This window comes from Pyxicephalus adspersus, chromosome 3 (genome assembly GCF_032062135.1).
Source record: "Pyxicephalus adspersus chromosome 3, UCB_Pads_2.0, whole genome shotgun sequence".
NCBI classification, from domain to species: Eukaryota; Metazoa; Chordata; class Amphibia; order Anura; family Pyxicephalidae; genus Pyxicephalus; species Pyxicephalus adspersus.
The window spans coordinates 34277707-34304496 of record NC_092860.1 but is presented as its reverse complement, the minus strand read 5'-3'; the positions used below and the strand labels follow the sequence as shown (position 1 = coordinate 34304496).

At 35.3% G+C, this 26790-nt stretch overlaps 2 protein-coding genes across 3 annotated transcripts in view; one reads left to right on the top strand and one right to left on the bottom strand.

The window, feature by feature from the left end:
• Nucleotides 1-26790, bottom strand: part of DOCK8 (dedicator of cytokinesis 8) — a 92425-nt gene that overhangs the window by 27779 nt on the left and 37856 nt on the right. Inside the window, exons 15-28 of one of the 2 annotated variants that reach the window (XM_072404190.1) lie at nucleotides 13506-13623; nucleotides 12589-12659; nucleotides 11579-11717; nucleotides 11390-11491; nucleotides 10799-10951; nucleotides 10415-10510; nucleotides 9509-9743; nucleotides 8019-8183; nucleotides 6740-6900; nucleotides 5982-6077; nucleotides 4621-4716; nucleotides 3269-3418; nucleotides 2548-2661; nucleotides 446-601 (exon numbers count right to left, since the gene is read on the bottom strand). In XM_072404190.1, the coding sequence (XP_072260291.1) occupies nucleotides 446-601; nucleotides 2548-2661; nucleotides 3269-3418; nucleotides 4621-4716; nucleotides 5982-6077; nucleotides 6740-6900; nucleotides 8019-8183; nucleotides 9509-9743; nucleotides 10415-10510; nucleotides 10799-10951; nucleotides 11390-11491; nucleotides 11579-11717; nucleotides 12589-12659; nucleotides 13506-13623 (1852 nt within the window). The remainder of the gene's footprint in view (nucleotides 1-445; nucleotides 602-2547; nucleotides 2662-3268; nucleotides 3419-4620; nucleotides 4717-5981; nucleotides 6078-6739; nucleotides 6901-8018; nucleotides 8184-9508; nucleotides 9744-10414; nucleotides 10511-10798; nucleotides 10952-11389; nucleotides 11492-11578; nucleotides 11718-12588; nucleotides 12660-13505; nucleotides 13624-26790) is intronic. The other variant, XM_072404191.1, reaches the window with a different exon arrangement.
• LOC140326014 (angiopoietin-related protein 3-like) lies at nucleotides 21166-25938 on the top strand. The gene is made up of 4 exons (XM_072404198.1): nucleotides 21166-21838; nucleotides 23310-23420; nucleotides 24094-24175; nucleotides 25285-25938. Exons 1-4 carry the CDS (start codon nucleotides 21359-21361, stop codon nucleotides 25293-25295), a joined length of 684 nt encoding a protein of 227 aa, XP_072260299.1. The 5' UTR covers nucleotides 21166-21358; the 3' UTR covers nucleotides 25296-25938.

Sequence of the window (26790 nt, the reverse complement as noted above, 5' to 3'; positions counted from 1 at the left end):
ATTATAGCGGACAGAAAAGATATGTTGCATCCTTCTCCATAGGTAATGACAACAGTTTTCTCTGGTTGGTTGTTTAGTGATCCACCATGGTACATTGCTTACAAGGTTGGGGAACCATTGTACAATTAACAAAAATTGTCTTGCATGTGTATGTAAGCCTTATGTTGAGCAAAGTGAAAAGTTAACCTCCACTCCTCTCACTGCTGCCATTCTCTCTTCTATGACGCAGACACTCTGATCCTAATTCTTCTCTTTAGCCTTCCTATCCAAGTTTGCCTTACATCTCATAATAGAGATTCCACTGACTATTTCTCAGCTTTTAGTTTCGCTCAGGGGAAAGTTTTCTTTTAGTTGTTCATTTTTTCCACATTTAGAAATGATAACAACAGCAAGACCTCTATCTATCTATCTGATGTCTGTTCTCTTTTTTTCAGCATCTTTGTACCTCGGAAGAAATGGAGGGACACGGAGAGGCTGGTGTAGAGGATGATGTGACAAAAAAAAGGTTCAGGTTCAGGTAATGCTCATGGCTACAGAGAATCCGTAGAAATTCAAGTCTCATAGAGCTCAGGGTTGGAAAAGAATTCAGCTTCGCTGCCAACTGGAAAAAAGAAAACAAACACATAACTAATAGCAAGATCTTCAGAAATGTACATACAGTATATCATAATCAGGTATTATTTCAATTTGCAGAGTAAGTGGTTGCAAAAGACAAATTTATCCATAGAAATATGTATAGCTCATTAACATTTGCAGACAATCACGTTAATATCTGCATGAAGTTTATATGTTCTCCCTGTCTTTGCATAAGTTTCCTCTGGGCACTTTGATTTCCTCTTACATTCCAAAAAATTACTATTAGGTTATTTGGCTTCCTCGCATTGTTGACCCTAGACTTTATTGGGTAGATTAATTTATGGCTAGAGTAGGGACATTATAATAAGAGGTCCTCTGAGAGACATGTAGAAACATGAATGTAGACTGAACATAACACTGTAGTGTGCTGGGAAATATATCAGCACTTTATAAATACATGATAACAATAACAACAACAAAAGGATGTCTTATGCACAGCCCCTCTCTCTCTCACTGCTCCCCCTGCTTGGTAAAATGACAGACAGTAATTGTTTTGTATTACAAAGTAGGAGCAGCTGTCAAAGTCCAGGGGCCCCTGTGTAAAATGATACTTGCAAATAGTAAATACATTAATCAGTGTATTGTTTAATTGTATTTACTGTTTAATTCATATGTTAAACAAAGGAGGGATTATTGATCTACGAATGAATCCCATAATTTTTCTTTTAATCCCTGATCAGCCCATATTAACTCTCTCCTGTCCACCTCCCCTATGGCTAGGTACACACGAGCAATGGTTTTCGTCTGAATTGGCTCTTGCGTGTGTACAGTGCTCGTCGTCCATTGTCTGAACGACTGTCCTGGTGGATTCACAGATGATGGCTGATAATGTAATAGAAATAAAGGGGAGAGAGCACAGCAGGGTGCCACTCCATCGTTTTCCCCCTCCCCTCTCCATAGAATAAAATGGTGCTATATGTACACCACTTGTTCAGTCTTTTGTCGTTGGAAAAGATTGTGAAAGATCCCTTCCAACGACAATTATTGCACGTGTGCATGCAGCCTTAGCTATTTGTTCTATATGTTTGAGATATATATATATATATATATATATATATAGTTGCACAACAAGAAAATGTGCAATACTGAAAAACCTAAAACTTCTTTTTGCATTTGCAAATACCTTAGCCATGTTACATATCATGGTATAATATGTTAGTGTCGGTTTAATGAGATAAATTATTTAATAAACGTATAGTTGTAGTTTACAGTATTTTTAAACAAATGCAGTGCAAAACAAAAAACACATTTTGCAATTATTATTATCTTTTTGTCCATAGATTCGATAGAAAGGAAAATATTTTAGAAAGCCTATTTATTTCAAAAAAGTTGGCACGCAACTTTTCATGGGTCAGTTATAATGGAACAATAGGTTTTGTTTCGATCTTTCTTTTTTTTTTTTTATTAAGAAAGAAAGACAGGTATCTTGTGTTTGGAATTGATGTATGTTACCTGTCAAGCAAACTCTGTAATTTTGTAACCATTAATCTTTTTTCACTTTATCAGATGGGTTAAAAAAAAAGTTTTGCCTAAAATATAACTGTGATGAAAGCTTTTCTGTAATAACTCAGTTTAGACTACAACCACCTGTTTGACGGAGGTGACATTTACCTGCAGTCACTGCAAATATCAGGACATAAGCACACTGTGCCAGCTAGTCCTTATTACAGGCTTTGTGACAGGTTAGTAAGTCAAAAACATACTACAAAAGAAATACTCTTCTCCTGGTCCAATAAATAACTCTCTAATAACCACAAATTTTAAACCTACACTGGCAACTACACAAAATTACCTTGATAAACATGAAGAACGAGAAAAATATGCACGCACTTCACATTCCTCGTTTTTTTTGTGTGTTAAATATGTACTAATGTATTATTCCTTGCCAGCAAATTTCATAGGATTCTGTACCTGATTGCAGTAATGTTTGATGAGATTAAAAACAAAACCTCGATCCATCAGGGAAAGTAAATCATACAAGAAAAATGCCAGACTTATGTTCATTTTCTCTGCTTGTTCCACTTCCTGCAAAAAAAAAAAACACGAAAAGGTAAGCAACAGGTATTAATATGAGCAGTGTTTTTTTGTTTTTTATACCTATGTCTACCTATGTTACTGTTTATATTTAACATTTATATTCTTTTAGTTTTATTTTTGATTAATCTATCATGATTTTGTGTTCATTTTGTAAAATAATCCAAAGCTAATTTAATGTTCTGTTTAGGAAAGTTCTTGTGTTCCTGTACTCCATACAATTTGGGATAAGGCTTTTACAGTTTCTATTTTAATCTTTGTGAAATGTAAAGTGTGTATTAAACTCATGTCTCTAATGGCAGTTTGCATGAGGATGCAGCGCCATCTAGTGGTATGACTCAAATATAAACTAAGTTTCTTTTTCTATGGTCCTTGCAATCAATACTTAACATTAAAGCTTAGTGATTTTTTTTAGCACTTTATTTTAGGGTTTACACCAGAAATCTTTCCTTTCTGTAGCTAACATTCCTAATTATGATTTGGTAGAATAATGTTGCTGCCTTTGTGGGTCCACAGCAGCTACACATAAAACTATAGTTTAGCCCCCCAAGGTTTTACTGAGGTTCAGCTTTAAACATGTAACTTCTTAGGCACTTACTTTCTGTGGTTTGTTGAGAAGAGTTCCAATTTCTGAAGTGACTACATTCACTATAGTGCTTATATCATCTTTGAAACGATTTGAAAAGCGACTTCTTCTGGGCACCTCTTGCCTGTCGACATTATGGACATACTGAGCCATGCTCTTCACCTAAACCCAAAGTGAAAAACAGTCAGTTCCCCATTACAGAAGCCTAAATTCACGCATTTAATTAATTACATAAAAAGAACTGTTCATTCTTTAAAAAAAAAATATAAAAAATAAAATAAATTTAAAAATAAAAAATAGAAAAAAATATAATAAATATATTTCCCATTAAAAAGTGTATACTTTGAAAACATTAGATTCCATATTTCATCAACAGTTAGCAGCCCAACAATTTTAAAAGTATAGAAAAGGACATCAAATTATTTATTTGATTTCTGACTGATTTATTTCATAAGGTGCAATTGATGGGCAATGGCCTTCGTTTTAACTTTGAAAATTAATGGGTTATGGGTGCTATGCTTTTTTTAAAAAATAAAGTACAGCAGAATTTATGTCTTTTTATGTTCAAGGAAAGTACAGTCTAAAATAACATGCAATAAAAACCCAACTCCTTGCCTCCCATATAGTTATCCTTTAGCCTTTATGTCATCTGTTAAAAAAATACTCCCTATTCCCCTGTACAGCTCTCTGTAGGCAGCCATATTGTATGGTTAGGTCATATCCTGTTCATAGTGAGAATTGTACATGTCAGCATTTTGTTTTAGCTGTCATTTCATATGTCAAGCAGAAGCTTTGTTTTCAGTGCAATAAAAAGCTTATCTTCTCTGTGTACATCAAAGACACATTCTGCTGACAGTGGGGAATCTAAATCTGGTTTAGCCACCAAAAACAAGTAAAGCTAATCTGTGTAACTCCTTAAAGTGTGTATTTTGAAAAGGGATTATGTTTCTAGAATTAATAGTGGTATGGCCAACCTATAGGAACAGATGGGAAATCGAGTATACCTGTAAGCAAGCATCCAGGAAGAAGGTGAGTTAACGAAGGACAGGTCACTGTTCTGGCCCATTCTGTGTGTAAATTTCATGCTGAGCTATTGAGCTCTGTAAACATTAAGCTTTGTACAACTACAAAATGTGTAAAGACACCTAAAACTTAACTTCTTAGCTGGATATAGAAGTATATAATATTCATGATAAATATTTTATTATTTTGTCCTGACCCTAATAAATAAGCAATATATATATACAAATCTCTAAACAGTCCCTTAAAAACAACCATTGCTGTTGTTTATAACTTCTTCTCCTATTATACACTATACAACTAAGACATATCATATAAAAATAAATTGATAATACAGAACTTACCAAGAGCTCAAAAAAGAACCATGCGTACTTGAAGACATTTTCTCTCACCATGTTAGTGCTAACCACCATCTGCAGAGCCAGTTCCTCATGAAAGTGCTTTTACGGAAAAAAAATAATAATAAATCATAAATGCAATTATATAGTCTTATACTGAAATAATAAGTGCCCAAGCTGGTATACAAACAATACAGTACAGCACTGAGCAACACTGATATGCAATAACTAGTAACACGCATCAACCTATATGAGTCTAGTTTACTGACGTTCGGTAAGATGTGAGCTTTGATTGGCTCCCAAAGATTATCAAACTTGGATATCTTACATACATACAGTACTTACTACATGATTTTTGAAACACCTAATTTAATAAGCCATCAAGGATTTGATATCTAACTTACAACACAGTATGCACATCTAACCTTATATGTTACTAATGCTATTGTATATATACAATGCTATATATATATATATATATATATATATATATACCACCTTAGCAGTGAGATTTTAGCCTATTTAGTAAAGTATTGTGGGGGTTTTCTACACCAGACGTGTACATTATAAAGGTCTGGATGGTCCCATAAAGTTGGTTATGCACACAGTAAACAGACCACAATAATAAGAAGTTATGCACTAAAATAAGGCAACCAGAAAGATGCAATTCAGTACTAAAGAAATAACAATAGAAGCAGGTCATGCACATGCCAATAGGTAAAAGCAGATCAATATGCATTTTTTGCACCATACTTACTCACCCAAACTAATTTAAAAACATAGCACAGTAGAAAACACATCAAAATGTTCCATTTATTTTATCAGTATCAGTAGGTACCTAATAAATGTTTTATTCCTAAGTATATTGTTCCATTTGTGTACAACAATTTAAAGGACCAATACAAAAAGTACTTTTTAAACTGTGATTGACATACATTTCCTAACATATAAATATGGATATATCTCAGATATACATTTTTACAGTTCCTTTTAGCCACAGTATTGGGACTTTTAGGATACACATCTGATATATGACATTTTATATGAAAAGTTTTATTTAGTACAAGGTGATTTATTTAGTAGAATCCAATACATATCTGTAGCAAAACCTCCTAATATTGCTTCAAAAACCACCTCAGTGGTCAATATTTAGCATATGATGGTTGATAGTATTTATTAAGACTTTAATATTTTAGAATGAGGGCAGTTCTTTTTTTTCCTAATAACCTGTCTCCTTGGGGGATCTGGGAGGGTTGTCTCCAACCCATAACATAAAGCAAAAAATATACAATTCTTTGCATATTCTTATGTATGTTTTAAAAAAAACTTTAAATAATTGGTTGACTTTGTGGTTTTGTATACAATACCTTTTTGTTGGATGGTCTAGTGCTGGAAACAACAGACTGCAAATCATTACTGGATTCAACAAAGTAAGACATGCGATTGCAGGTACGACCAGAAACCTAAACCAGATCACCAAAACACCAGCAATCAGAGAGTGCAGATGACAAAGTACATAAACTGCGCACAACACATACTAGTATGAACAGAACATAAAAAGTTGAAGACCTACTTATACAGTCCAGCACCATAAACATGTATAGTTAAATCTCCCCACTACCAATAGTTAGCAAGAAATGTAGAGCTCTATAACACTTTACACATGCCTGTTATCATGCAAACCTGGAACACCTTTTGGAGAAGTCTAGTATAGGCTTGGATACCCTTTTATTTTGTGTTCAGCCAGTCTTGTGAAACACTGTTAAGTTTTTAACTTCTCTGCAATGTAGTTTGCAATGTAGTAACTACAATGTAGTTAAAAAACAAAGCCTGGTCCAGGACCTACGTCATTCTACAATCAGACAATAGAGCAGTAAATCCGTCATCCCTTGCTTTGAGTAGTCCTTGTATTGTGCTTAGTGTACAACTTCCTAAATTGCAGGGAAGTTCAGAAGGCTGTTAATAAGGTAGTTATACTAGCATCGTATAATACATTTTACCTAATGTATAATTGGATGTTACCTAGATATGCCACACCATGATAAAAATTTGGACCCACTGTTTTATGACTAGTACAGTACTTTCAAAGAATAACAACGTAATATAGGAAGGGTCATTGGCTCACCTTGGAGGACATAATGTTTTTAACTTCTTCATCTGCACTCTGTATTCCTGCAATATCTGGGTTGCTGGAACTCATTGTTCTAGATTGTACTAGTTTAGACCCTACAGCAGTAGCTGTGGTACGGCCAACTGTGTTGTAGCGCATATCTGACAGATTTCCACCTTAAAAAAAGGATGGTAAATGATGAATCACACCCAGCTAAAATGGGCTGGGGAGAACCCTGACAGGTAAAGCTCAATATTAAACTTTGTACATATCTACACAGCAGTACAAATCATGTAAATCGAGGAGAAAACACAAAAAATCCACTGGGTCTATAAGAAAGCAAAGAAAAAAACGTTGATGGTAAATATTATTGATACATAATCACATTGTAAATTTAGTAAAATTTTCTGTGTCTGCCACCTGGTATAAATAATCCACCATCCCCAGCAACTTGTAATGGAGGACAGTGTAAAGTAGTAATAACTGACCTAGGGCGCCCTACTGATCCCACTTTCCAACATCTGTCCCTGCAAACATTTTTCAATCCTGATAATGATAATATCAAGGAGAGTTAGAAAATGGGTTTCCTATTATAGTAACAAAGTCAAAGTAAAACAAGGCTGGGGCATACTGTAAAGGGATTGTGTCAGGTTTAGGGGTGGGAGGGGGGGGTGAATTTGGGCCATGCCAGTCAAACTCCTAAAGATTTTATGTACGCAGACAATAGACCAAGAATCAAATCAAATGAAATACGCTTTTAGTTGCTTCCAAGTTTCTCTGAATTTCATAAAAGGTTTAATTTTTTTTTTGTGTTACTCAATAAGTTGCTTTGACCTACTTTAACAGATATTTACAAATAAGTATGTAGGCCTAAAATATATGTTACAACAAATATCAGCAATTTGGAATAAAAGCAATAAGCCTTTCTTGTATACTAGTGCTTAGCCATTGACCCCCTAAACTAAAAAGCCAGCTTGTCTGCTAGGAAACTAACATCTTAAAAATGTAAAGTCAACAAAGCAGCCTCCATATTTCACTCTGACAATATTTCCTTCAAGGAAACTATAATGCAATTCTGCATGATCTGTCTTTAAGAATAAAAAATGTAATAATTCATTCATATGTACTGTATACTGTATCACTATCTATAAACAATGAAAAAAAAAATTGTATGCACATATACACAGAAAGGTATCATACAACAGAAAAATGTCAAGTAATCTCCAGAGCAATATTAACCTGTATTAGGAATATGTAAAATACTACCATGATTACATGTGGGTGGGGATCATACCTGCTATGTACATGTCTTTTTGGACATCGGGAAGACGAAACACATAATACACATAAGATGCCAGCAAACAGTTTCTTCCATGCTGATCTTTGATGAGATCCTTACTGTTGTGAAGGCTACTTACAATGGAAACCACAGATTCGAAGGTAAATTGGGAAAAGGTTGCTGCAAAGAAATTGGTGATACAGGCTTTCAGAATGTATTCAAACATGTGCTGCCATCTGCTGACTGCTGCTGCATTCTTCTAAAATTGTATAAACTTATTTTTCAATTACTACAGGTAGTCCCCGGGTTACATACGAGATAGGGACTGTAGGTTTGATCTTAGGTTGAATTTGTATGTATGTTGGAACAGGTACATTATTTTATTAAATGCAATTAGGACAGATGTTTGTCTCAACATAATATTAGGCAGCATGGTGTCAGTTACTGCATAAAATCCTCACTGTGAGTTATTATTATTATTATTATTATTAATAAACAGGATTTATATAGCGCTAACATATTACACAGCCCTGTACATTAAATAGGGGTTGCAAATGACAAACGAATACAGACAGTGACAATCTGTCTTACAATCTAGTAGGTAGGGGAATTATTGCACAATAGGAGGGGAGATATGTAGTGGTGGGAAGTAGTGATGGTTTCAAAAGACAGAAGAAGCCGGGTAGGCAAGTTTGAAAAAATGGGTTTTGAGTGCTCTTTTAAATGAGCAGAATGTAGGAACAAGCTGAATAGGATGGGGAAGACCATTCCAGAGAGTTGGGACAGCTCTGGAAAAGTCTTGGAGCCGTGTGTGTAATGGGGTTTTGAGTGAGGAAATCAGTTGTAGGTCATTGGAGGAGCCGAGAGAGCGGCTGGGGGAGTATCTAGGAGTCGTCCGTATGTTGGATAACCTGGATGTCCTTATCTCGGGGACTACCTGTATTTGTATAACTTCATGTCTTTCAGATACAAAACACACATACAATTTAGTGCAGTTACGTATTCATTAAAATTATTTCAAATGCATTTAACTACATTAATGTATCCAGTTATTAGCCCCATGCTGTACAGCAGTACAGTGTTAAGATAGAGTTAAAGCATTAAGAGCCTATGAGGTGTGTTGCATTACACAGCTATTGACAAGAAACATGTTCACAGTAGGTGATAACAGAGTGAGCAAAGGGTCTACTTATAATTTTGCTTCTATGTCATTGTCATTCTAAATATGGCAACAGAGAAAGGTCAGTTCATTAACCTGGTATTGGTTACAAACAATGACTGATTGTTTTTTTTATCCTGAGATCTGTGGGTTCTCCAAGAATTTACAAAATGTCATTCTTCTAAGTGGAATAAAAATCAACCAGCTATTAAAGCTCCAGCAGGCTCCAAGCAGAGACTGGACTTTCACATTTTCCTTTTCTGTGTACAACTAACTTTACTTGATTTATTATATAGCACTATGAAACAGTAATCACAAATAAGAACTATTATTTTGTTGATCCTACCAGTCTGACCCCCAATCACCATGGGCTGCACAGTAAGATGGAAAAGTTTGTCCAAGACGAGATGAAGAAATAAGACCAATGGCTCCAGTCTGGATGAACTTAATTGAATGATGCTGAGCTTTAGTTCATGCTCTAATGAGTTTTCAGTGATTTTTTGGTCCAGAACTCTGATTGGAAATGTTACTGGACCATCCAGTGCATGGCAGAGAGTAAGGAATTTCTCCAGATGATTATCCTGAAAATAAACAATAAATGTATATATTTTTAAGTATTAACATTTTTATGTATTTATATACCAGGTGTATTACAACATTTTTAATACGACATAACAATATTAGAACATTGGGGTTAAAATTAAGCGAAACATATTTGCAAATCTATTTGTCAAGCAAAACTGCATGTACATTTCTTTTGTGTGAATTACCCAGCATTTGTTCATTTATTTTTTATTTTTCACACAATATATAAAGCTGAGGTTGTTGTAACAATGAGGAAAAATCAAATATTCATAAGGTATCTTCACTTTAAGGGGTCAAATGATCTTAGAGTATTCTCTTTTACATTGTTCTTAGAATATGTTGCATCCATAATTGCTTATATTTAACAATGACATCTATACAATAATATGTTTAATACATGAATACAACAACATGTTGAATACACATTCTATTTGCATTCACTTTGACAATCTTGGAAAGACAGGATTCACCAAATAAATGATATAATAAGCCTGAGAACGACAAATTAATAATTGAAAAATAATATTTTCACATATTAAAAAAATTCATAAAAAAATGTAAGATATTATTCACCACCTTTACAAGAATGCTGATTCATTTGCATAGCATTTTTTTAATACACAGCCTGCAATGTTTATGAAATAAGTTTCTGGTACTTGTTTATTACCTGGGTGTGTACAGAAGAAACTGCTTGAACCTCCAGATTAAAAACTCCTTTGTGTCCTTCCACCCATTTTATATTTGTGGGCTGTGCTGGTAATTTCTGCAAATAGAACACATACATTTGTATTTTAATGACTGTAACATATTAGTAGTATATTAAGTATGATACAGTGAACAATAATTATAATCGGGTTATCAGGGATGATCAAATCCAGTCCTTGAGGGGCAGGGTCTGCACAAATGTTTGGTATTTCTCCAATAGCCAGCAGTAAAAGTAGTCTGGTATGTACAAAGAGTCAGAAATGACTATTTATAACACAATCCTGGCCACTTAGTGGCCTTCAATGGACCTTTTTTGGGGGGTTTTAATGTAACTTTGCATGCTCACCTTAACACAACAATGCATTATACAGTCAGGAATAAAGAACCATGGGGATATGTGTGTAGTTGATTGCTGGTAGGCTTTGGCATTCATCCTATGTTGGTTCCTATTTCCCCATTTCCTTTGCTTATATTGCCATTTCATATAAATTGGAAGTGTCTGTAAAGACAGAATGGGGGCTCTGATAGTGTCAGGCTAAGTATGCCCTGTTAGTTTTTTTTTTAAGTTCTAATAAAAGTTTTTTTTATTAGTATTAGTACTGCAGTGACATATTTAACTCAGGAGAAGCCACAAAAGTAAAACGGCTACGCTAGGAGATGACCCCGTTCTGGTGTTATATTCTGTGCACACTGCACAAATACTAAACAACATTGAGGGACAACCAGAGAGAACCCATGTGTCAAGTTCAGATAACTTTATTGTCATGGAATCTCATCCTTCAGTATCTTTGCATCTTCTGAGAAGAGAAAATATTTATAACAGCCACGCAGGTGAAAGTCAAGTTATTGCACCTTCTTGTCGTACCCAGAAAGCTAGAAATGAAAAAAGGAAAAAAAAACATGGCACTTTGTGTCCTAAGATATAAAAAAATGTTACCTCTGGAGAATGCATGGAGTAATTTGGAGGCAACTTTTCAGTGGCCACAGGTAGGCAGTAATGTCCAGTCTGAAGTCGTTCATTTAGCAAAATCGGCAGCCACTAATAAAATAAAATAGTTTTGTTACAAAAGCAATGTTTTATCAATAGTAATAAAAAGAAAAAAATGCCAAAAGAAATTTTACTTACAGAATACCCCAAGACTGTTTCTACTGAAGTGCCAGCTTTCTGTTGACAACTGATATGATAAAATGTGAACAACAGGTGATGTTTTTCTGTAAGTTTTGCAGGAAGCTTAATTTTTACTTCTTCATAGAAATCAGGGGCCCTAAAAAATAAAAGTAAAAATGAACAAATTTAATAGTCAGAAGAAGAAAAAATAATATATATTTTACAGCAGTGTACAGCAAATTGGTTGCCCTAGGAGTCCCATTTGTTATCCCACTCTAATATGTTCCAACACTTGGGTATTCACCATGGGCAGGATACTTAGACAGCAACTGTACCCCAAAAGCTATGATACCCCCAGGTTCTACTCTTTTCCTCTTGTCTTTTCTTTTGTTCTTATCTGTTGTTGATAATTTTTTATATAATTTCAAGAGCAGTGTTATTGATTAGGTTTTCATAAGTATGCAACATTTCATGTACTATGGAATGCAATTTATCACATTTCTGTATATTGTTACAGTTTTGAACCTTTCTATTAATATTTGGTATTTTTTCTGTCTGTAATTTTTATTGTTGTGTAGTTTATTACTCTTTATATTTAAAAAACATAGAAGAATAAATAATGCAATAAAAAAGATGATTAGTCAGTTATTGGTGTAACTTCCAAATCTTCAGCAGTCAGCTGCAAAGCTGCATTCTGAACCACAGGAAAACCCGCCATGTGAGTAAGCCCTTACTATGGACTAACTAAACCTGTGCATGGAAAATTGCTTAAACTTGGTAGAATCAGCCTTGTAAGTAACTAGATGAAGTTTAGTTCATGTAGGTTAGTATGGAATCTTTAGGTTTGGCAAGTATGAACTATACTACTAGATTGTAAGCTCTTCGGGGCAGGGTTCTCTCCTCCCGTATCACTGTCTGTATTAGTCTGTCATTTGCAATCCTTATTTAATGTACAGCGCTGCGTAATATGTTGGCGCTATATAAATCCTGTTTATTAATAATAATAATAATATAGCCATAAGACCTACTTATTATGATACGTAACTGACGTGTACACCTCTTCTAAGAATTCTGGACCATTGGATTTTCCAAAAATGACCTGAAAATTCAAAGACATAAAAATAACAGTAAGTTTTATTTTTCAGTGGTCAGCAACAAAAACATATAGGAATAATAAGTGAAATATCAAAGCGTATGTAAATATACAGTAAATGTATTTTAATTTGGACAGAGTTGTCAAAATAATAGATGTCAGAATTTTATTGCTGTCTGCTTGGTAAATTCAGTTTAGGCTTTATATACATTTTAAGAAAGTAGCCAATATCCATGTATTTATACCAATCTTTTCAAGTTTATTTATTTAAAATTAGTTTTAAAGGATAGGATGATGTTTAAGAGAAATTTAAATTGAGAGGATATTGAGGCTATAAAAAGTGATCTCTCCTCTTGGAAAGGCTAGTTGCTTGGCTGTCATTCTGATCCAATAGCTTCAATGCTTTATAAAGTACGTAACTGAAGCAAATAAAGATTTCAAACTTTTAATCTGCATACTTATTCCAAAGTGTTTTGTTGCAAAATATTATATCAATGGCATTGACAAGTAGCTATTATTCCTGGAAGGAAATCAGCAATGACAGTTCCTGTGATTCTCTTGTGCAAGTTTTCTTTTAGGACCCATTTACACTACTGCGTTATTTTTCACAAATGTCACTATATTAGCAATTGTTGTGCCACGTGTTAACATACGTTGTACCATTTCCAACAGTGCAACACAAAACAGCACAAGCTACCACATCCTGGGTGCCATTCAGAAATAATGACATTGCATTGCTGCACATTACTGAAAATAATGTGCATGGGCCCTTAGAAAAAGCAAATGTTTTACCTAACTAGACCCTGCATGGTGAGGATAAAATAAACAATGTTTTGAAATTATAAATGGTACCGGTAGACAGAACTTAGGATCTTCTCCACACATGAATTGTATTTTGATAGTAATGTTTCTTGCAGATGAAAGACGATTTGCAAAATTTAGTCTCTGCGGATAGACATAGAGCAAGTTCCTAAAAGACACAATAAAAGAATTATCTGGTAAAAATGTGATAGGTAACATTACGTGTTGTATATAGCATGAGAAAACACGATGTGGACAGGAAAGTACTTATGTATGTTGCTCTAGGTACACCTGAATGATGCCATACTTTTGTACAAGCTCCACCTCTTTTGTCATGTAATTATTTATGTAAAATGTGAAGGAAGACAGGGGTTTTGGTTATATTTTTTTGGGGGGCTAATTATATTAAACAGGTTTTTCAAACAGTATCAATCTCTAATACAATACAAATAGTAGCGTTCACAATACGAAATACAAAGTAGACTTTGTTCCCAACCTCAACAGGTTCTGTGAGGTGAGCGAGATGTCATGTTATACGTACACTTCTATCCACAAAATAGTTTGATCCAATTTAGTCAATAGAGACATATAGTTACTTGAAATCCTGCAAGTGTAATCTGTTTTAAACCCGACGCGTTTCACTAAAATGGCCTCCTCGGGGGAACTCCAGACAGGTAAATTTGTGTAGTTTAAAGGTAGATGAACTGGAAACGTATTTTAGAGTAGGTACAGCGAATATAGCAGACATATTATAGTCTAACATTATATTATACTATAGCTAACTTATTATAGTCTAACATTATATTATATTATAATTATATATATTACATTATATATATTATAGATATCCATGTATATGGTGTGTACTTTTAAAGTTTCGGTCGAATTATATTTGTGCATTCTTTACCAAAATGGTCTTGATGGGCCAATGGGTCTTGAGTGCTTATTAGGTTTTCATATAATGAAAAAAGGACGGGGGGTGGAAAGGAGTAGTTGTATGAAGAATACCTCCTGCTGGTATGCTTTATGGCAAACTATTACCAGATTAAGAATGTGGAGCTGAACAATATCTCCTTATTACAAAGGAGAAATTCCCCTTAAAGGGACATCCACATTCTTAATCTGGTAGCACTTTCCCATAAAGCATACCAGCAGGAGGTATTCTTTATTTGATACTGTTTGAAATACCTATTTTATTTATCCAAAAAAATACCCTGCTGTATGTTTGTCTTTCCACTTTTTTCATTTTTGTAAAAGCTACTACACCTGACCCCCTTGTTGGATTGGCCATGACAGGAGCTCTACAATAATGACAAGAGCTCTATCCACCTTAAACCTTTCAGGGAATGTGTAGGGGTTCTATGTCCCCTTGTACTCATTGGCTAAGGTAAAGAAATCGATATCTGGGGGCTCCTAATAAAAAGGGGGTTCTATATTTCAAAAAGCTTCCCACCCGCAAACCCCTATAAAAAAACTTGTTGTTTAGCCCAACTGGGAGATGGTTGATGACAGCTGTCATTGTCAAAATTGTGTGTTGCCATTATTATCCCTGTTAAGAATAGGTTTAGTAATGTTGGATGGGAACTAAGGTTGGTAAAGTTCTAATCCAAGCACCTCAATCTGCCGGCCTGCACCAGCCAAACTTATCAGGTGGAGCGATCTCCTGCTAAACATGTAAATCAAATTTGCAGCAGAGAACACTCTTTGCTTCTACATTGCCAGAACTTTGATTTAATTCTTGGGAAAGAGATCACCAAATGATTGAGTTAGAGCACATTGCAAAAAAAAAAAAGCTCTGGATGCTGGAATGCAGGCCATAGCACCCAAGGCAATGACTAGAAATCTGGGCATGACTGTCATAACCAATAATAGATTATTATAATGTTTCCTAAAAATTGAAGCGCTTCCTGATACCTCTCCAAATCTCCAGATCACACCCCCTCCCGATCCTAAAGTTCTTATTCTGAATTTATCCAAATAGTGCACACGGTGCAGGCATGGACAGCACTGATTTTAGGTATTGCAATTCGTACTGTTTGAAGCTTACTGCTACCCCCTGTAATCCTGCCAACCTAGGTACTGACCCATAAGTGCTATTATGGTAAATGAAGCCTTGTTTGCGGACTTCTGCCAGTTTTCATTAGACAACAATGTGGCCCGTCAGTCTGTTTTTTTAGGGGGTTTAGAGATCATTTGTCTAGACACCAAAAGACTTGCAAGCAGTGGAACTTAAAATTTGAAGCTTCAAATCACAGTCTCCCGGTGTCCCAGTAAACCCAGAAAATATTTTACAGATAGAAGTTCTATTATTCCATCTGTAAAATTCACAGTATACAGTACAGTATTCATATAGCACCAACATATAACACAGTGCTGTACATTAAATAGGGGCTGCAAAAGACAGACATAGATACACACAGTGACAAAGGAGGAGGAGATGTCCCTACCCCAAAGAGCTTACAATCTAAGCCATCTTTTACATTATAAGACCAAAACAAAACATACAGGCGCAAGTTAATAATAAATGGAATTCTAGACTTGAAGCTGAAATCTAGTCAGTATCTTAACACTACCCTCAAACCTTCCTGTCCTCTCCCTGTATAATGTTCTAATCAGAGGCAGGGGCTGTCCCAGTGCAGGGAAGACAAGGACTGATCTATATTTTCCTCTTATATCTTAGCACAGTCACCATGCTTATCCTTTCATACATGGTTCTCCCACTCTGCAGACACAATGTACATTATTACATCTCCTCCTTAGATCTCCTCTGCTACTGCTGACAGCACAATATATCACAAAAATCATCTCTTTTTGTATTATTCCTGTATTTGTGCAGGCACATTGTTAGCGCAAGGGGTACAGCCCTGTAGTATCATGACTTACTAAACTGCTTTGTGAATCCACTGAGGTCTGAGTGAAATAAACTACAAATTGGTGGGCTGTATGATCCTGTAACTCCATCACACAGGAAATTAAGTGTGTTCAGGATACCCGCTGCAGCTTCTAATGCTTTTTTTATGTAACTCAAAGAAAGTACTACGTACAATAGTGCATAAAGAAAGGGATGTCCTAACCCAGAGCATAGAAATGAACAATTGGATTGCCCATGGGTACAATGGAATAAAATGTTCCTGGGGGCTTAAAGAGAAAATCCCTGTTTTTAAACAATAAGCAATACTTAATAATCTAAAACGAAACTGGATTTTTTATATCTAATTGTTTAAAGAATTTCAACAACATTTAAAGAGAGATGCCACAAAAGTATACAAAGTCTCTGTTTGTCATATAATAATATTTAATATCTTTCACTAACTTCAACTGAAATTAATTATTATGTCTTAACTACAAGTTTGCTTTTGGCAGATAAATGCTTAAACATATACTAGCACCACAATATCCTTTTTAAAACTGTGTATCTGCAATGCTCTTATATGTTCTAAGGGAGGGTGATGTAATACTGTGAGTGCACAGCATGTTTTGTTTTCATAGACTTTATCAGGTTTGGAAGCATAGTTTTTTTTTCTGGATAGCATTTTTAGCCCTGGAGTGAAGGCTTGATTTCTTGCCAAGGAAGGCAAAGTTCAAGGCGTGCTAGAACTCTGGTAATCCTTTGTAATCAGTGCCTCGGCATCTAACTAGTCAGACTTTCTCTCCTGCACAAAGATATCAGTGTGTGAAACACAATGCCATCATTTCATCACCCCAAGGCTACGTACACACGTGCAATAATTATAGTTGGAAACAAACGATTAACGACCAATCGGCCGATAATCGCTAACAAAAAAAGTGCACACTGACTGGTCAACGGTGACGACGAACGAGGAATGTCGCTGGAAACAAATGACCGTCCTGGCGGATCTGATTGGGCGACGATCGTTCGCTAACTATTGTGTGTATGGTCGTTCAGTGATCGTAGATTGGTCTGTGATACACTTTTTCCGATACACATCACTACCTGCATTGTTCAAACGATCGTATCTAGCATGTGTACATTATTGGTGGATTATATTTGAAAGATTGTATCATTTCAGCATGTACAGAATTGTGCACAATGCAATCATTCAAAATAAACGTGAATAATCGTTGATCGGTCGTTAGTCGTTCGTTTTCTAACAACAACTATTGCACGTGTGTACATAGCCTAAAGGTCCTTATTTCTTGAACTGTCTAATATCCCAGCTGGTTTGCATAAATATGCCACTATTGATGTTTCACAAGTCATTAATTATCTTTTTACTGAAGAATTACTGGGAGGTCTATAGTTACTGCTAATGCTAATTATATCAAATAGACCATTAGACAGAAATACATTTCTAGTATATCAAAACGAGAGGTGTTCAATGTCTTGTAATGGTTCTGTGCGACTTCGGCAAAGAGATCACCGGAACAAGGGTACCACTCTTAGATGCTGGTAGGGGACGATGTTTTCTACTGTAAGGCTGCTTTAGACAAAAAACATTTTGATAGACCTAGAATGCATTTCACTTACCTAGTAACAAAGGAAAATAAGCAGAAACTACAGTATATTAACAATATATTATCCCTATATAACAGATTGCTGGGATATGCTCAATTAGGCTAGGTACAGACATCGCATTTATGACGTTGAATGTCTTTTGTGATCATTTCCAGCAACACTTGAGTGAGTAAGCGCTGTACTCACAGTAATGTTTAGTTCTACGGAGAAGGGGGACACACATCTAAAATTTATAAATAAACTCCAACTTCCCTAAAAGCAGTTGTTTCCGGGAATATTACATCTGCTGTGTTCTGGCTGAACTTTACCCCACTGCATTTTCATAATCCAGCATACAAAGACAATGGATCATGGATAGGAAATGTGTTCTCAATTATTTTATTATTCATTCAGAATCATTTTATGCACAAACGTTTAAGAAATGACTCCACCCTAGCTAACCACATTAGATATTTGATTTCGAAAGTGACGAAAGTGTATCCTCTCTAGCATTGAAGAGCTTTATTAAATCAGGCCCATTGTTTTTAGGACTATACATTATAATACTCCAGGCACCCCCAAAAAATACCATCTTTTTGTATAAACTCCAAACTTTAGTCCTGATTTATTAAAGCTTTCCAAGACTGTAATAGATAGACTATCATCTTTAAACCTGGGTAATAGGAAATAATTTTATGAAATCCATATCATTTAGCAAAATTTTGTCCAAATCCATTCCATGTTTGCTGGATCACCCAAGTCCTCCCATGATAGTCTATCTTCTCCAGTCTTGGAGAGCTTCAATAAATAATGGCCTTTGTCATGTGAGTTGTTTAGTAAAAAATGGTATAACGCTTTACTAAGAAAAGGATGTGCCTACGTGGCAACCTTTCACAACCTTTTTAACATGGAGAAAACCTTAATATAACTTTCAGGTCTTCAGGGAACCCCTACTACAATTACTATGTCCACAGTATATTAGTGTGGTGGTCTTTGGGACAAATGCCTCTTACATTGCTGACCAGTGGGAAGAATGTCACCCTTACAGCCAAAATGACCTGAGAGGCACAAATTGCTGATTTCTCAAGGAACATCTAGCAAACGCTGAATCCTGGTTGAGAAACACAGCTCTGGATCTTGCCTGGTGACTCCAGCTTACCTACGGGGTCTCCGGGTATTCTTATCAACTATAATATTGGAGGGACCAGCTGGTGTTTTGGGAGGTGCAGGCTGTACTCTGTCCCCTTCCAGCTACCCCTATGGCAAATTCTACCTGTACTGCAGCATGGTTCATATTCTGCATTGGACCCCACTTAGATTTACTTAGATTACAGCATTTTCATCAGTGGTATAATTTCTGTTATCAGTCCGATGATCAGTCCGATGATGATGAGGGATATTTATCTAAATTTCTTTCTTCATTGGGATGTTTTTTTCTTCTATTTCAGATGTAAAGCATAATACCACTTGCATAGTTCCCCATCAATAACACAGGTTGTGTATAGTGCAGTTGGCATACATAGGCTATATTCATATATTTATACATGTTTATACATTGTATGCATCATATTGGTTTGAGTTGGGGATGTACAGAGAGTCAGTCCTTTTTAGATTAACTGGATTTTGAATTTTGGTAAACTTTTGAATAAGTATGATAAGGCAATATCTTTTGTTTAAAAATGATGTACATCTAAGAACTTACGTACCCATACTTATAGCATTATATGTCAATGGGTAGCCATTGCTTTACAGATAAGGTAAGTCACCTTATTGGTAGAGATTTGAAAGGAGGATTCCAGAAAAAAAAGTTCTCTTTTAATGTTCACTAGTGCTTGATATCAAATAATCAAACATTTATACCAATATTCTTTTAAAAGTGAATACACAGCATATACTACAAAAAATTTTCCGGTATGCCCAAATGTTAGCTACTAGTACAGGGAATAAACTGCACAGTGTGCATCTGTTCCAGTACCAGCTGGCTATGCCTGTGGAATAAAGTAGGCAGGAATGCTGTGTGGGTGGGGAAGGAACTGATGTGCTGAATTTTAAATGTATCCTGTTAACTTGAATTGTGGATTTTGTAGGGGTGTTGAATTTATTAATTAAGCTTAACTTCCCACTGGCATAAACGCTGGCCATACACATATGCATGGGTATGTATTGGAAGAATAATGGAGAGACGTGCCATGGTGTAAAGTGATAGGCAGATTAAAATATGCAGGTATCATAGAAATCAGTGAAACTGCACTTCCTTTATTAATGCAGGATGTAAGGTGGACAGTGCTGTGATTGCTTTATGACACATGCAAACTGGAGCGCACATATTTAGCAGCCACCGCCTGTACAACTATTAGCAGATATAAAATATCCATGTTTAATTCATTTATACATTTACAATACCAGATCTGTTTCTTATTATACCCTTATAATTCCCTGTACAACAGACTAGGAGAGGTAGCTGCACTGTAAACCCAGGAGATGATACGGTATTACAGAGTCCGGGACCTGACCGTGCTGTCTGCCAGGAGTGTTTGCACTAAGAATTATAGATCTTCTGGTAAAACAGTTCACATGAAGGTATTCAAATGTGTATTCAGCTACCTATTCTGCCTAGGTAGATGGTCCATATCTGGCATATTTCCCACATATGTATATCAAAGCCAGGGTTTTTTTTTCTTGTGTATTAAATGATAAATATAGAATATGTAGTATTGTAATAAGAAATTGAAGAAAAATTGGATATTAACTAGCAACATAGTTAGGGTATAATGGGAGAAAAGAAGAGGTGTAATCTCCGGACTGTCATCTTGGTACTGATTCACTAGCTAGTATACCACTGGCATGGATTAGGCATGCAGCTTCAAATCTAAACTACTCTCCAGCATATTTTCTAGGACAGCGACTAACTAAGTACTGAAACAAAATCAAGACAACAGCCAAAAGGTTTTCACCTTTTAAATCAGGTAATCAGTGGCAGTGCCCTTATTTCAAATCTCAAATGTTTCTTTCATATCTCATAGGTTGAATAAGTAAAAAAACAAAACTTTATAACAAATTTCTTACTAATGCAATATGGAAATGAATTAATACATATTTAAATCATAAATAAATATAACAATAAAAAGTTGAAAATTGACAGTTATCATATATAACAGCACCAAAATCAGTATATAAGAGATAATATTAAATTAACAGTTTAATATACAATACATAGGATACAACATGGTATTTTAAATCCTATTTCTATGTATTTTGCAGAGACAGAATATTCTCAACCATAGAAATGACAGCTGTCCTCATACAGCAAAGAGTTAATCTGAGGAATTCAGAGAACACTGATTCAGCCTGACTTGCTGTCCTGGCTTATACAGATCTCCTGCCTGAAAAGTAGAGGGACCACACTGATAACTTTCATTTACAATCTACTTTCAATCTAAGCACTACAATGCCAGCCACTGGAAGCATTTCTCTGCTGTGTTTAATATGCCTTCTAGGTATACCTGTGCAGGAATCTTGGGCATTGCAAAATCCAGACCTGCCACCTTACTCTAGAGATGAAGTCAATCTACTGTCAGAAGGTCTTCTCCAGATTGGAACAGGATTAAGAAGAGAAGTTAACTATACCAAAATACAGATTAAAAGTATTTTCCAGCAATTGAAACAGTTTAATTCAACCCTGGAAAAACTTTCAGAGCAAATCAAACAAACCAGCAAACTTGGAGAAGAACTTGAAACCAAAACAAGAAGCTTGGAAGATAATGATAAAATGTATAAGGCTCTTGCAGAAATATCAGAAGAACTTGTGAAACTGCAGGAAGAAGGAATATCTCTGGATAACATGATCAAGCCTCTAGAGAAGAAGGTACAGATAGCTTTGGATACAAGAGAAAAGGAGCATCTCTCTGCCAACACATCAGATATTATGGTAAGACTCTGGGCTCATAATTGAATTCATTGTGTTTAGTTGTAGCGCTATTATCAGTGAATAAAAATACTGCTAAAACAGGTGTGCACTTTCATGCAAACACGTACATAATGTATAAAATATATTGTTACAATCTGGTTAAATCAAAGTGTTCCTTTTGGATATGCAAACTTGTAAATGCATTTAACTATTGCTTATTGTTTCATATTTATTTGCTGTGATTTGGAATATGTAACACTTTATATTGCTCCATTTGCAAATGACTATCTAGGGCAGAACTGGTGTTGCACCATTCATATTATTAAAAATTTAGAGCAGATGTGCTTTGAAGAAGGGCGCCAAATGATGGTTGGGGCGCCAAATGTCTTTACTATTGACATGGACCCGATCTGTAAACTTAGTATTATTTTTGGAAATTGGTAAACACTATTTTTTGTGTTCTGATCCACAGCTAGCAAATCTACTATCTAAATTATCCTGTTCAGAACAGCAATCATCAGCAATGTTTTGAGAGTGTAGGTTAGACTGGTTCTACTAATTATTTTGCATATACCTCTTTAAAGCAGACTGTGGTTTATAAAGCCCACATTTTGCTTTACTTAAAATAAAAAAATGAGTCATTGTTTGAGATAAATAAAAATGGGGCAAAGGTAAATGAAGCTACTGCTTATAATAGCTAGTAAGATTCCTGGTCTAATTTTACCCAAACATTCCACAGAATGTGCCCCAAACCTTGATTAGACAGCTTAAATTACTTTTTAACACTTCTATTGGTTTTAATCTTTTTTGAAGCAACATTTAAAGAACACCTGCTATCGGAGAACTGTATAGGTTGGAATTGTCCACTGACTTTGTTCCAGACTTTGTTCATTTAAAGAATACAGCTAGAAGATTAGTATTTCCACAAGGAGCTCAACAATGGTTTGGCCATATTTCTTTAATGGCATTCATGTACATTTGCTCATACTTTAGACCAGGGGTGGCAAACCCAGGCCCCCGGACCAAATCTGGCCCGCCCTGTAATTATATTTGGCTGGTGAGAAAATACCAAATGGCTTCTAGAGCTGGCCCGCCGGGAGACAGTGCATGCATCACTAATACTACAAATCCCTGAATGCTCTGCTAGCGCGTCAATTAGAACCCACAAGCGCCCCTTCCTCTGATGACATTCATTAGCGACCTTCCTCAATTGTAGATATTTTTTAAAATAAATATCAAGGTTGGCCTATGACTTTGTCCAATTTTTTTCATTTTGGCCCACTGTTTATTTCAGTTTGGTGCCTCTGCTTTAGACCAACGACTACAGAATATAAAAACACCGCAGTTTTAGTTAACTCCTGAGCTTCATTGTAATAATTCAAATATTTTTCATAAAATGTGTCATTTCATAAACAAAGCAGTCTGTATTATAATAAATCCATTTTTAATATTGATAGAAATACATTATTAACCAAACATTTCTCTTTTCCAGTCAATAATTGAAAAGCAAAATATGCAAATTGATGCACTCCAGATGATAGTGGACACCCACCAAGGCCACATCAATTCTCAAGAAGTCAAAATAAAAAGATTGCTAAGAAAGGTAAGTGAACAGCAGAGCGATAGCTAAAATCTATCCATCATCATGGCTTTGAAATAATATTTTTGGAGGAAACAACATATGTCTGCTGATAATTCTGTCTGATCACGTTTGGCAGTAATTTACACACTGTGGTCTGCAAACATAGGATTGACAAGGCTACAGCTGGAAACACATTCCATCATAGATAAATAGCAGCCTATACATTCATGGAATACATAGGTTATTGTCTGAGAAAGTATCCTGAAATTCCATGGTAAAGGAATGGTGCATAGTACCAAGCAACTTCAGAACATTCTGAAAATGAATGGGGTGAACATGTTTACATGATAACCATGGATTTATTTAACATCACAAAAAGCATTCAATAGTTTATCAAAAAAATAAGCCTGCTGTGCCTCCCGCCCCAGTATGAGCCTATGCTACGTGTATATCAGCCTATATAGCAACCATAGGCTAGTGTTTAAGAATATTTGAATATGCTTTTTTTAATATTCAGTCAAGTCAGAACTCTCATCTCAATTTTTTTCTATTGAGTGCATAACTTTTATGAATAATAAAATTTAAATATTCATGATTTAGCCTTCAAAATTGTTCAAAGTGTAAATAATTAGGAAGCATGAAAGTCAAAGAATGAAATGTAACTGATACTACTGATTTTAACAATATAATGCAGACTGGCTCAAAAAATTTGAAGGCCAAGAGGAGACGTAATCTAGGACCTCGAGAGAAGAGTAAAGATGGTCAAATCTGCCAGAGTAAGTACTCAAATTTCTTTCTTTCTTCCTACCTACCTACATAGAAATGTTAACATCAGTCCATAAAACTAAAGGAAGCTACTATATAATGTTACCACTACAAATATATAAACATACATTTAAAGATTTTCCAAGTTGGGTAAACCAATAAACACATAGCAGACAGGATATATATTCCATGTAGATTGTGTCTTTGGTAGGAATTGGTAATTATTAAATTTAGAGCCCCATCTCAGCTAACTACTAAGCCATCCTTCTACCTATTTCTATTGTAATCTTGGAACAAAACAGCTAGTATTATAAGATACAATTTCTATATTTCTGTTCTATAGAACAATTTAGCATTAGATTGACTGGGAATATGTGCAAGATCAACTAAACTTCGCAATGACAGAAATTAATAAAAAGGACCCAAATAAATAGCATTGGGCAATTTTTTGTAACATATGATCAAATTTTCACGCGGAGATAGAATGGGGCAGTCTGTTCTCTCAATGCTGCTCCATGATAGTCTTTAATCCCTCTGGACAATGCTGACCTTCTTCACCACCTCCCAGATGTCCTAGAACTAGTTTCAAACAATGCAACAGTGCTCATTTGTTTAACTGCAGAGTAGGTTAGGTCTAGGTTAGGTTACTTTCTTTTACCCTTTAAGTAGTACCCATTGCACTAGACTAATACTATATCAGTTTGGTGTTTACTAGTATATGTTGTTGTCCTTGTGCACAAAGATAACAATGATGTCTAAAGATTTAATATCAAAAAGTTATTTATCTCTACATGGGCATTAGATCTATGCCCAACTGGATGGGTGGAATTTACCCTGCCATATTGCTTCTGATGGTCAGGTCATATTGGTATCCCATGCCTTGTTTTTCAGCCATAAGTGTTTTTAATCCACTATGTTATTCATGCTAGAAAATGTGATAAGTACAAATTTTACCTATTCTAAAATGGCCTTCATCAATTCTTTATAGCTCACATGTAAGTAATCACAAGTATTGGGAGATAAATATAACCATGGACAACCTGTTTAAGGAATGAAACAGCTATAAAATGTTTAAATAGCTATATGAATGAAGAATGACACTGATATTTTCTTTAAACAGCACAAAACTGATGAAAATGCATCTCTTCACTGAAATGAAGCAAAATTTTGTGGAACTCTGTTGTCCTACTATGATGGAGTCCTGAAGAACAACTGACATAAACTTATTTGTCTGGGATTTGCGATGTGATGACAGGAAGCTGACAATTTTAGTGCTTTGCATTACTATGCAGTATAAATCATCGGGGAAATGATGAGGTTATCATTTCAACAGTATTTGGAATGGACATTTTTTTTTTACATTTTGGATAAACTTAAACTGACCAATGTTTTATAAAAAGATTCATTGTATGGATCTTGACTCAAAAACACTGTACTTCACAAAGGGTCAGTTGATGTGTACATGACATATTAAATGTAATTATAAGAATATTTGCATTGACATTTATATACATTGAAAACCTGAAAGCATTTGAAATACAATAAAGACCTTCTAACAAATCCCATGTAGCAGCTATGTGTAAGAATGGGTGATGGGAAGTTTTTTTTAAGTTTTCTAACTTATAATATCTATATGTAATAGGCAAATAAGTAAGTAATGAATAAATGATGTACTATACTGACCTAGATTCAGAAAAATCAGTTGTGACTGCTTTTTTTTTTAGGTAAATGCACTTTGTCTCTTTTAATAAATAAACATGTATGAACCTGAAAATGTACCTGTTGTTTATATGTGGGTTTATTGTAACTAAAGCTGCGTACACACATTCAATATTAGTCGTTGTAAAGGATCTTTTACAATCCTTTCCAACAACAAAAAACAACAAAATGAGCGTTCTGCTCCATGGAGAGGGGAGAACGACGGAGCGGCACCCCGCTGCACTCTCTCCCCTTCACTTTTATTACAATTGTTCGCCGTTTGTGGATCTGCCAAGACGGATCCATGAACGACATCGGACGATCGCTGTACACGCGTCAGATTATCATCCGATACTAGCCCTGAGGCAATTATAGTACAAGAATCATCTGACGTGTGTACGTACCCTTTGTGGATACACATAGATAAACATACACAAATCAATTCACTTAGTTTTGGAGCAGGGGTGGCAAACTTTTTGGCTCGGTCCCCAATGAGTTTTAAAATTTGACAGATGGGCCGGGCCTGTATCGGATTTATGGAAAGTGTTTTTTGTGATCTGATATAAATTATGTGTAAAAGCCATTACCTAAAAGGAAAAGAAAACTTCCATTCAACGTACATTCAGTTTCAGTGGAAAGAGTGTTGTTGGTCATCCTTTATTGGCAGTGGACAACTTTGTACCAATATTTAATGAGCCAAATTAAAAAGCTCAACTGCCAGATATGGTCCGCGGGCCATAGTTTGTCCATGCCTGCTTTAAAGCATGTGTTATTAGCCAAATCAGTTAATTTTTGCAGTCATATGAATGTAATTTCAGCTCCTATAAGCTCTTACTTCTAAATTAGTGGTTATTGTGGCAAAAAAATGAAATATTATAGCTCAAAGTGTATGCAACGCCATATTTTCTTTTATTTTGTATAAAATGTA

Excerpts from the sequence above, each read along its gene's own strand:
- LOC140326014 (XM_072404198.1), top strand. The coding sequence starts at position 21,359 with ATGCCAGCCACTGGAAGCATTTCTCTGCTGTGTTTAATATGCCTTCTA. Across the intron at positions 21,839-23,309 it reads CCAACACATCAGATATTATG|TCAATAATTGAAAAGCAAAA; the intron begins GTAAGACTCTGG and ends TCTCTTTTCCAG. Across the intron at positions 23,421-24,093 it reads TAAAAAGATTGCTAAGAAAG|ACTGGCTCAAAAAATTTGAA; the intron begins GTAAGTGAACAG and ends AATATAATGCAG.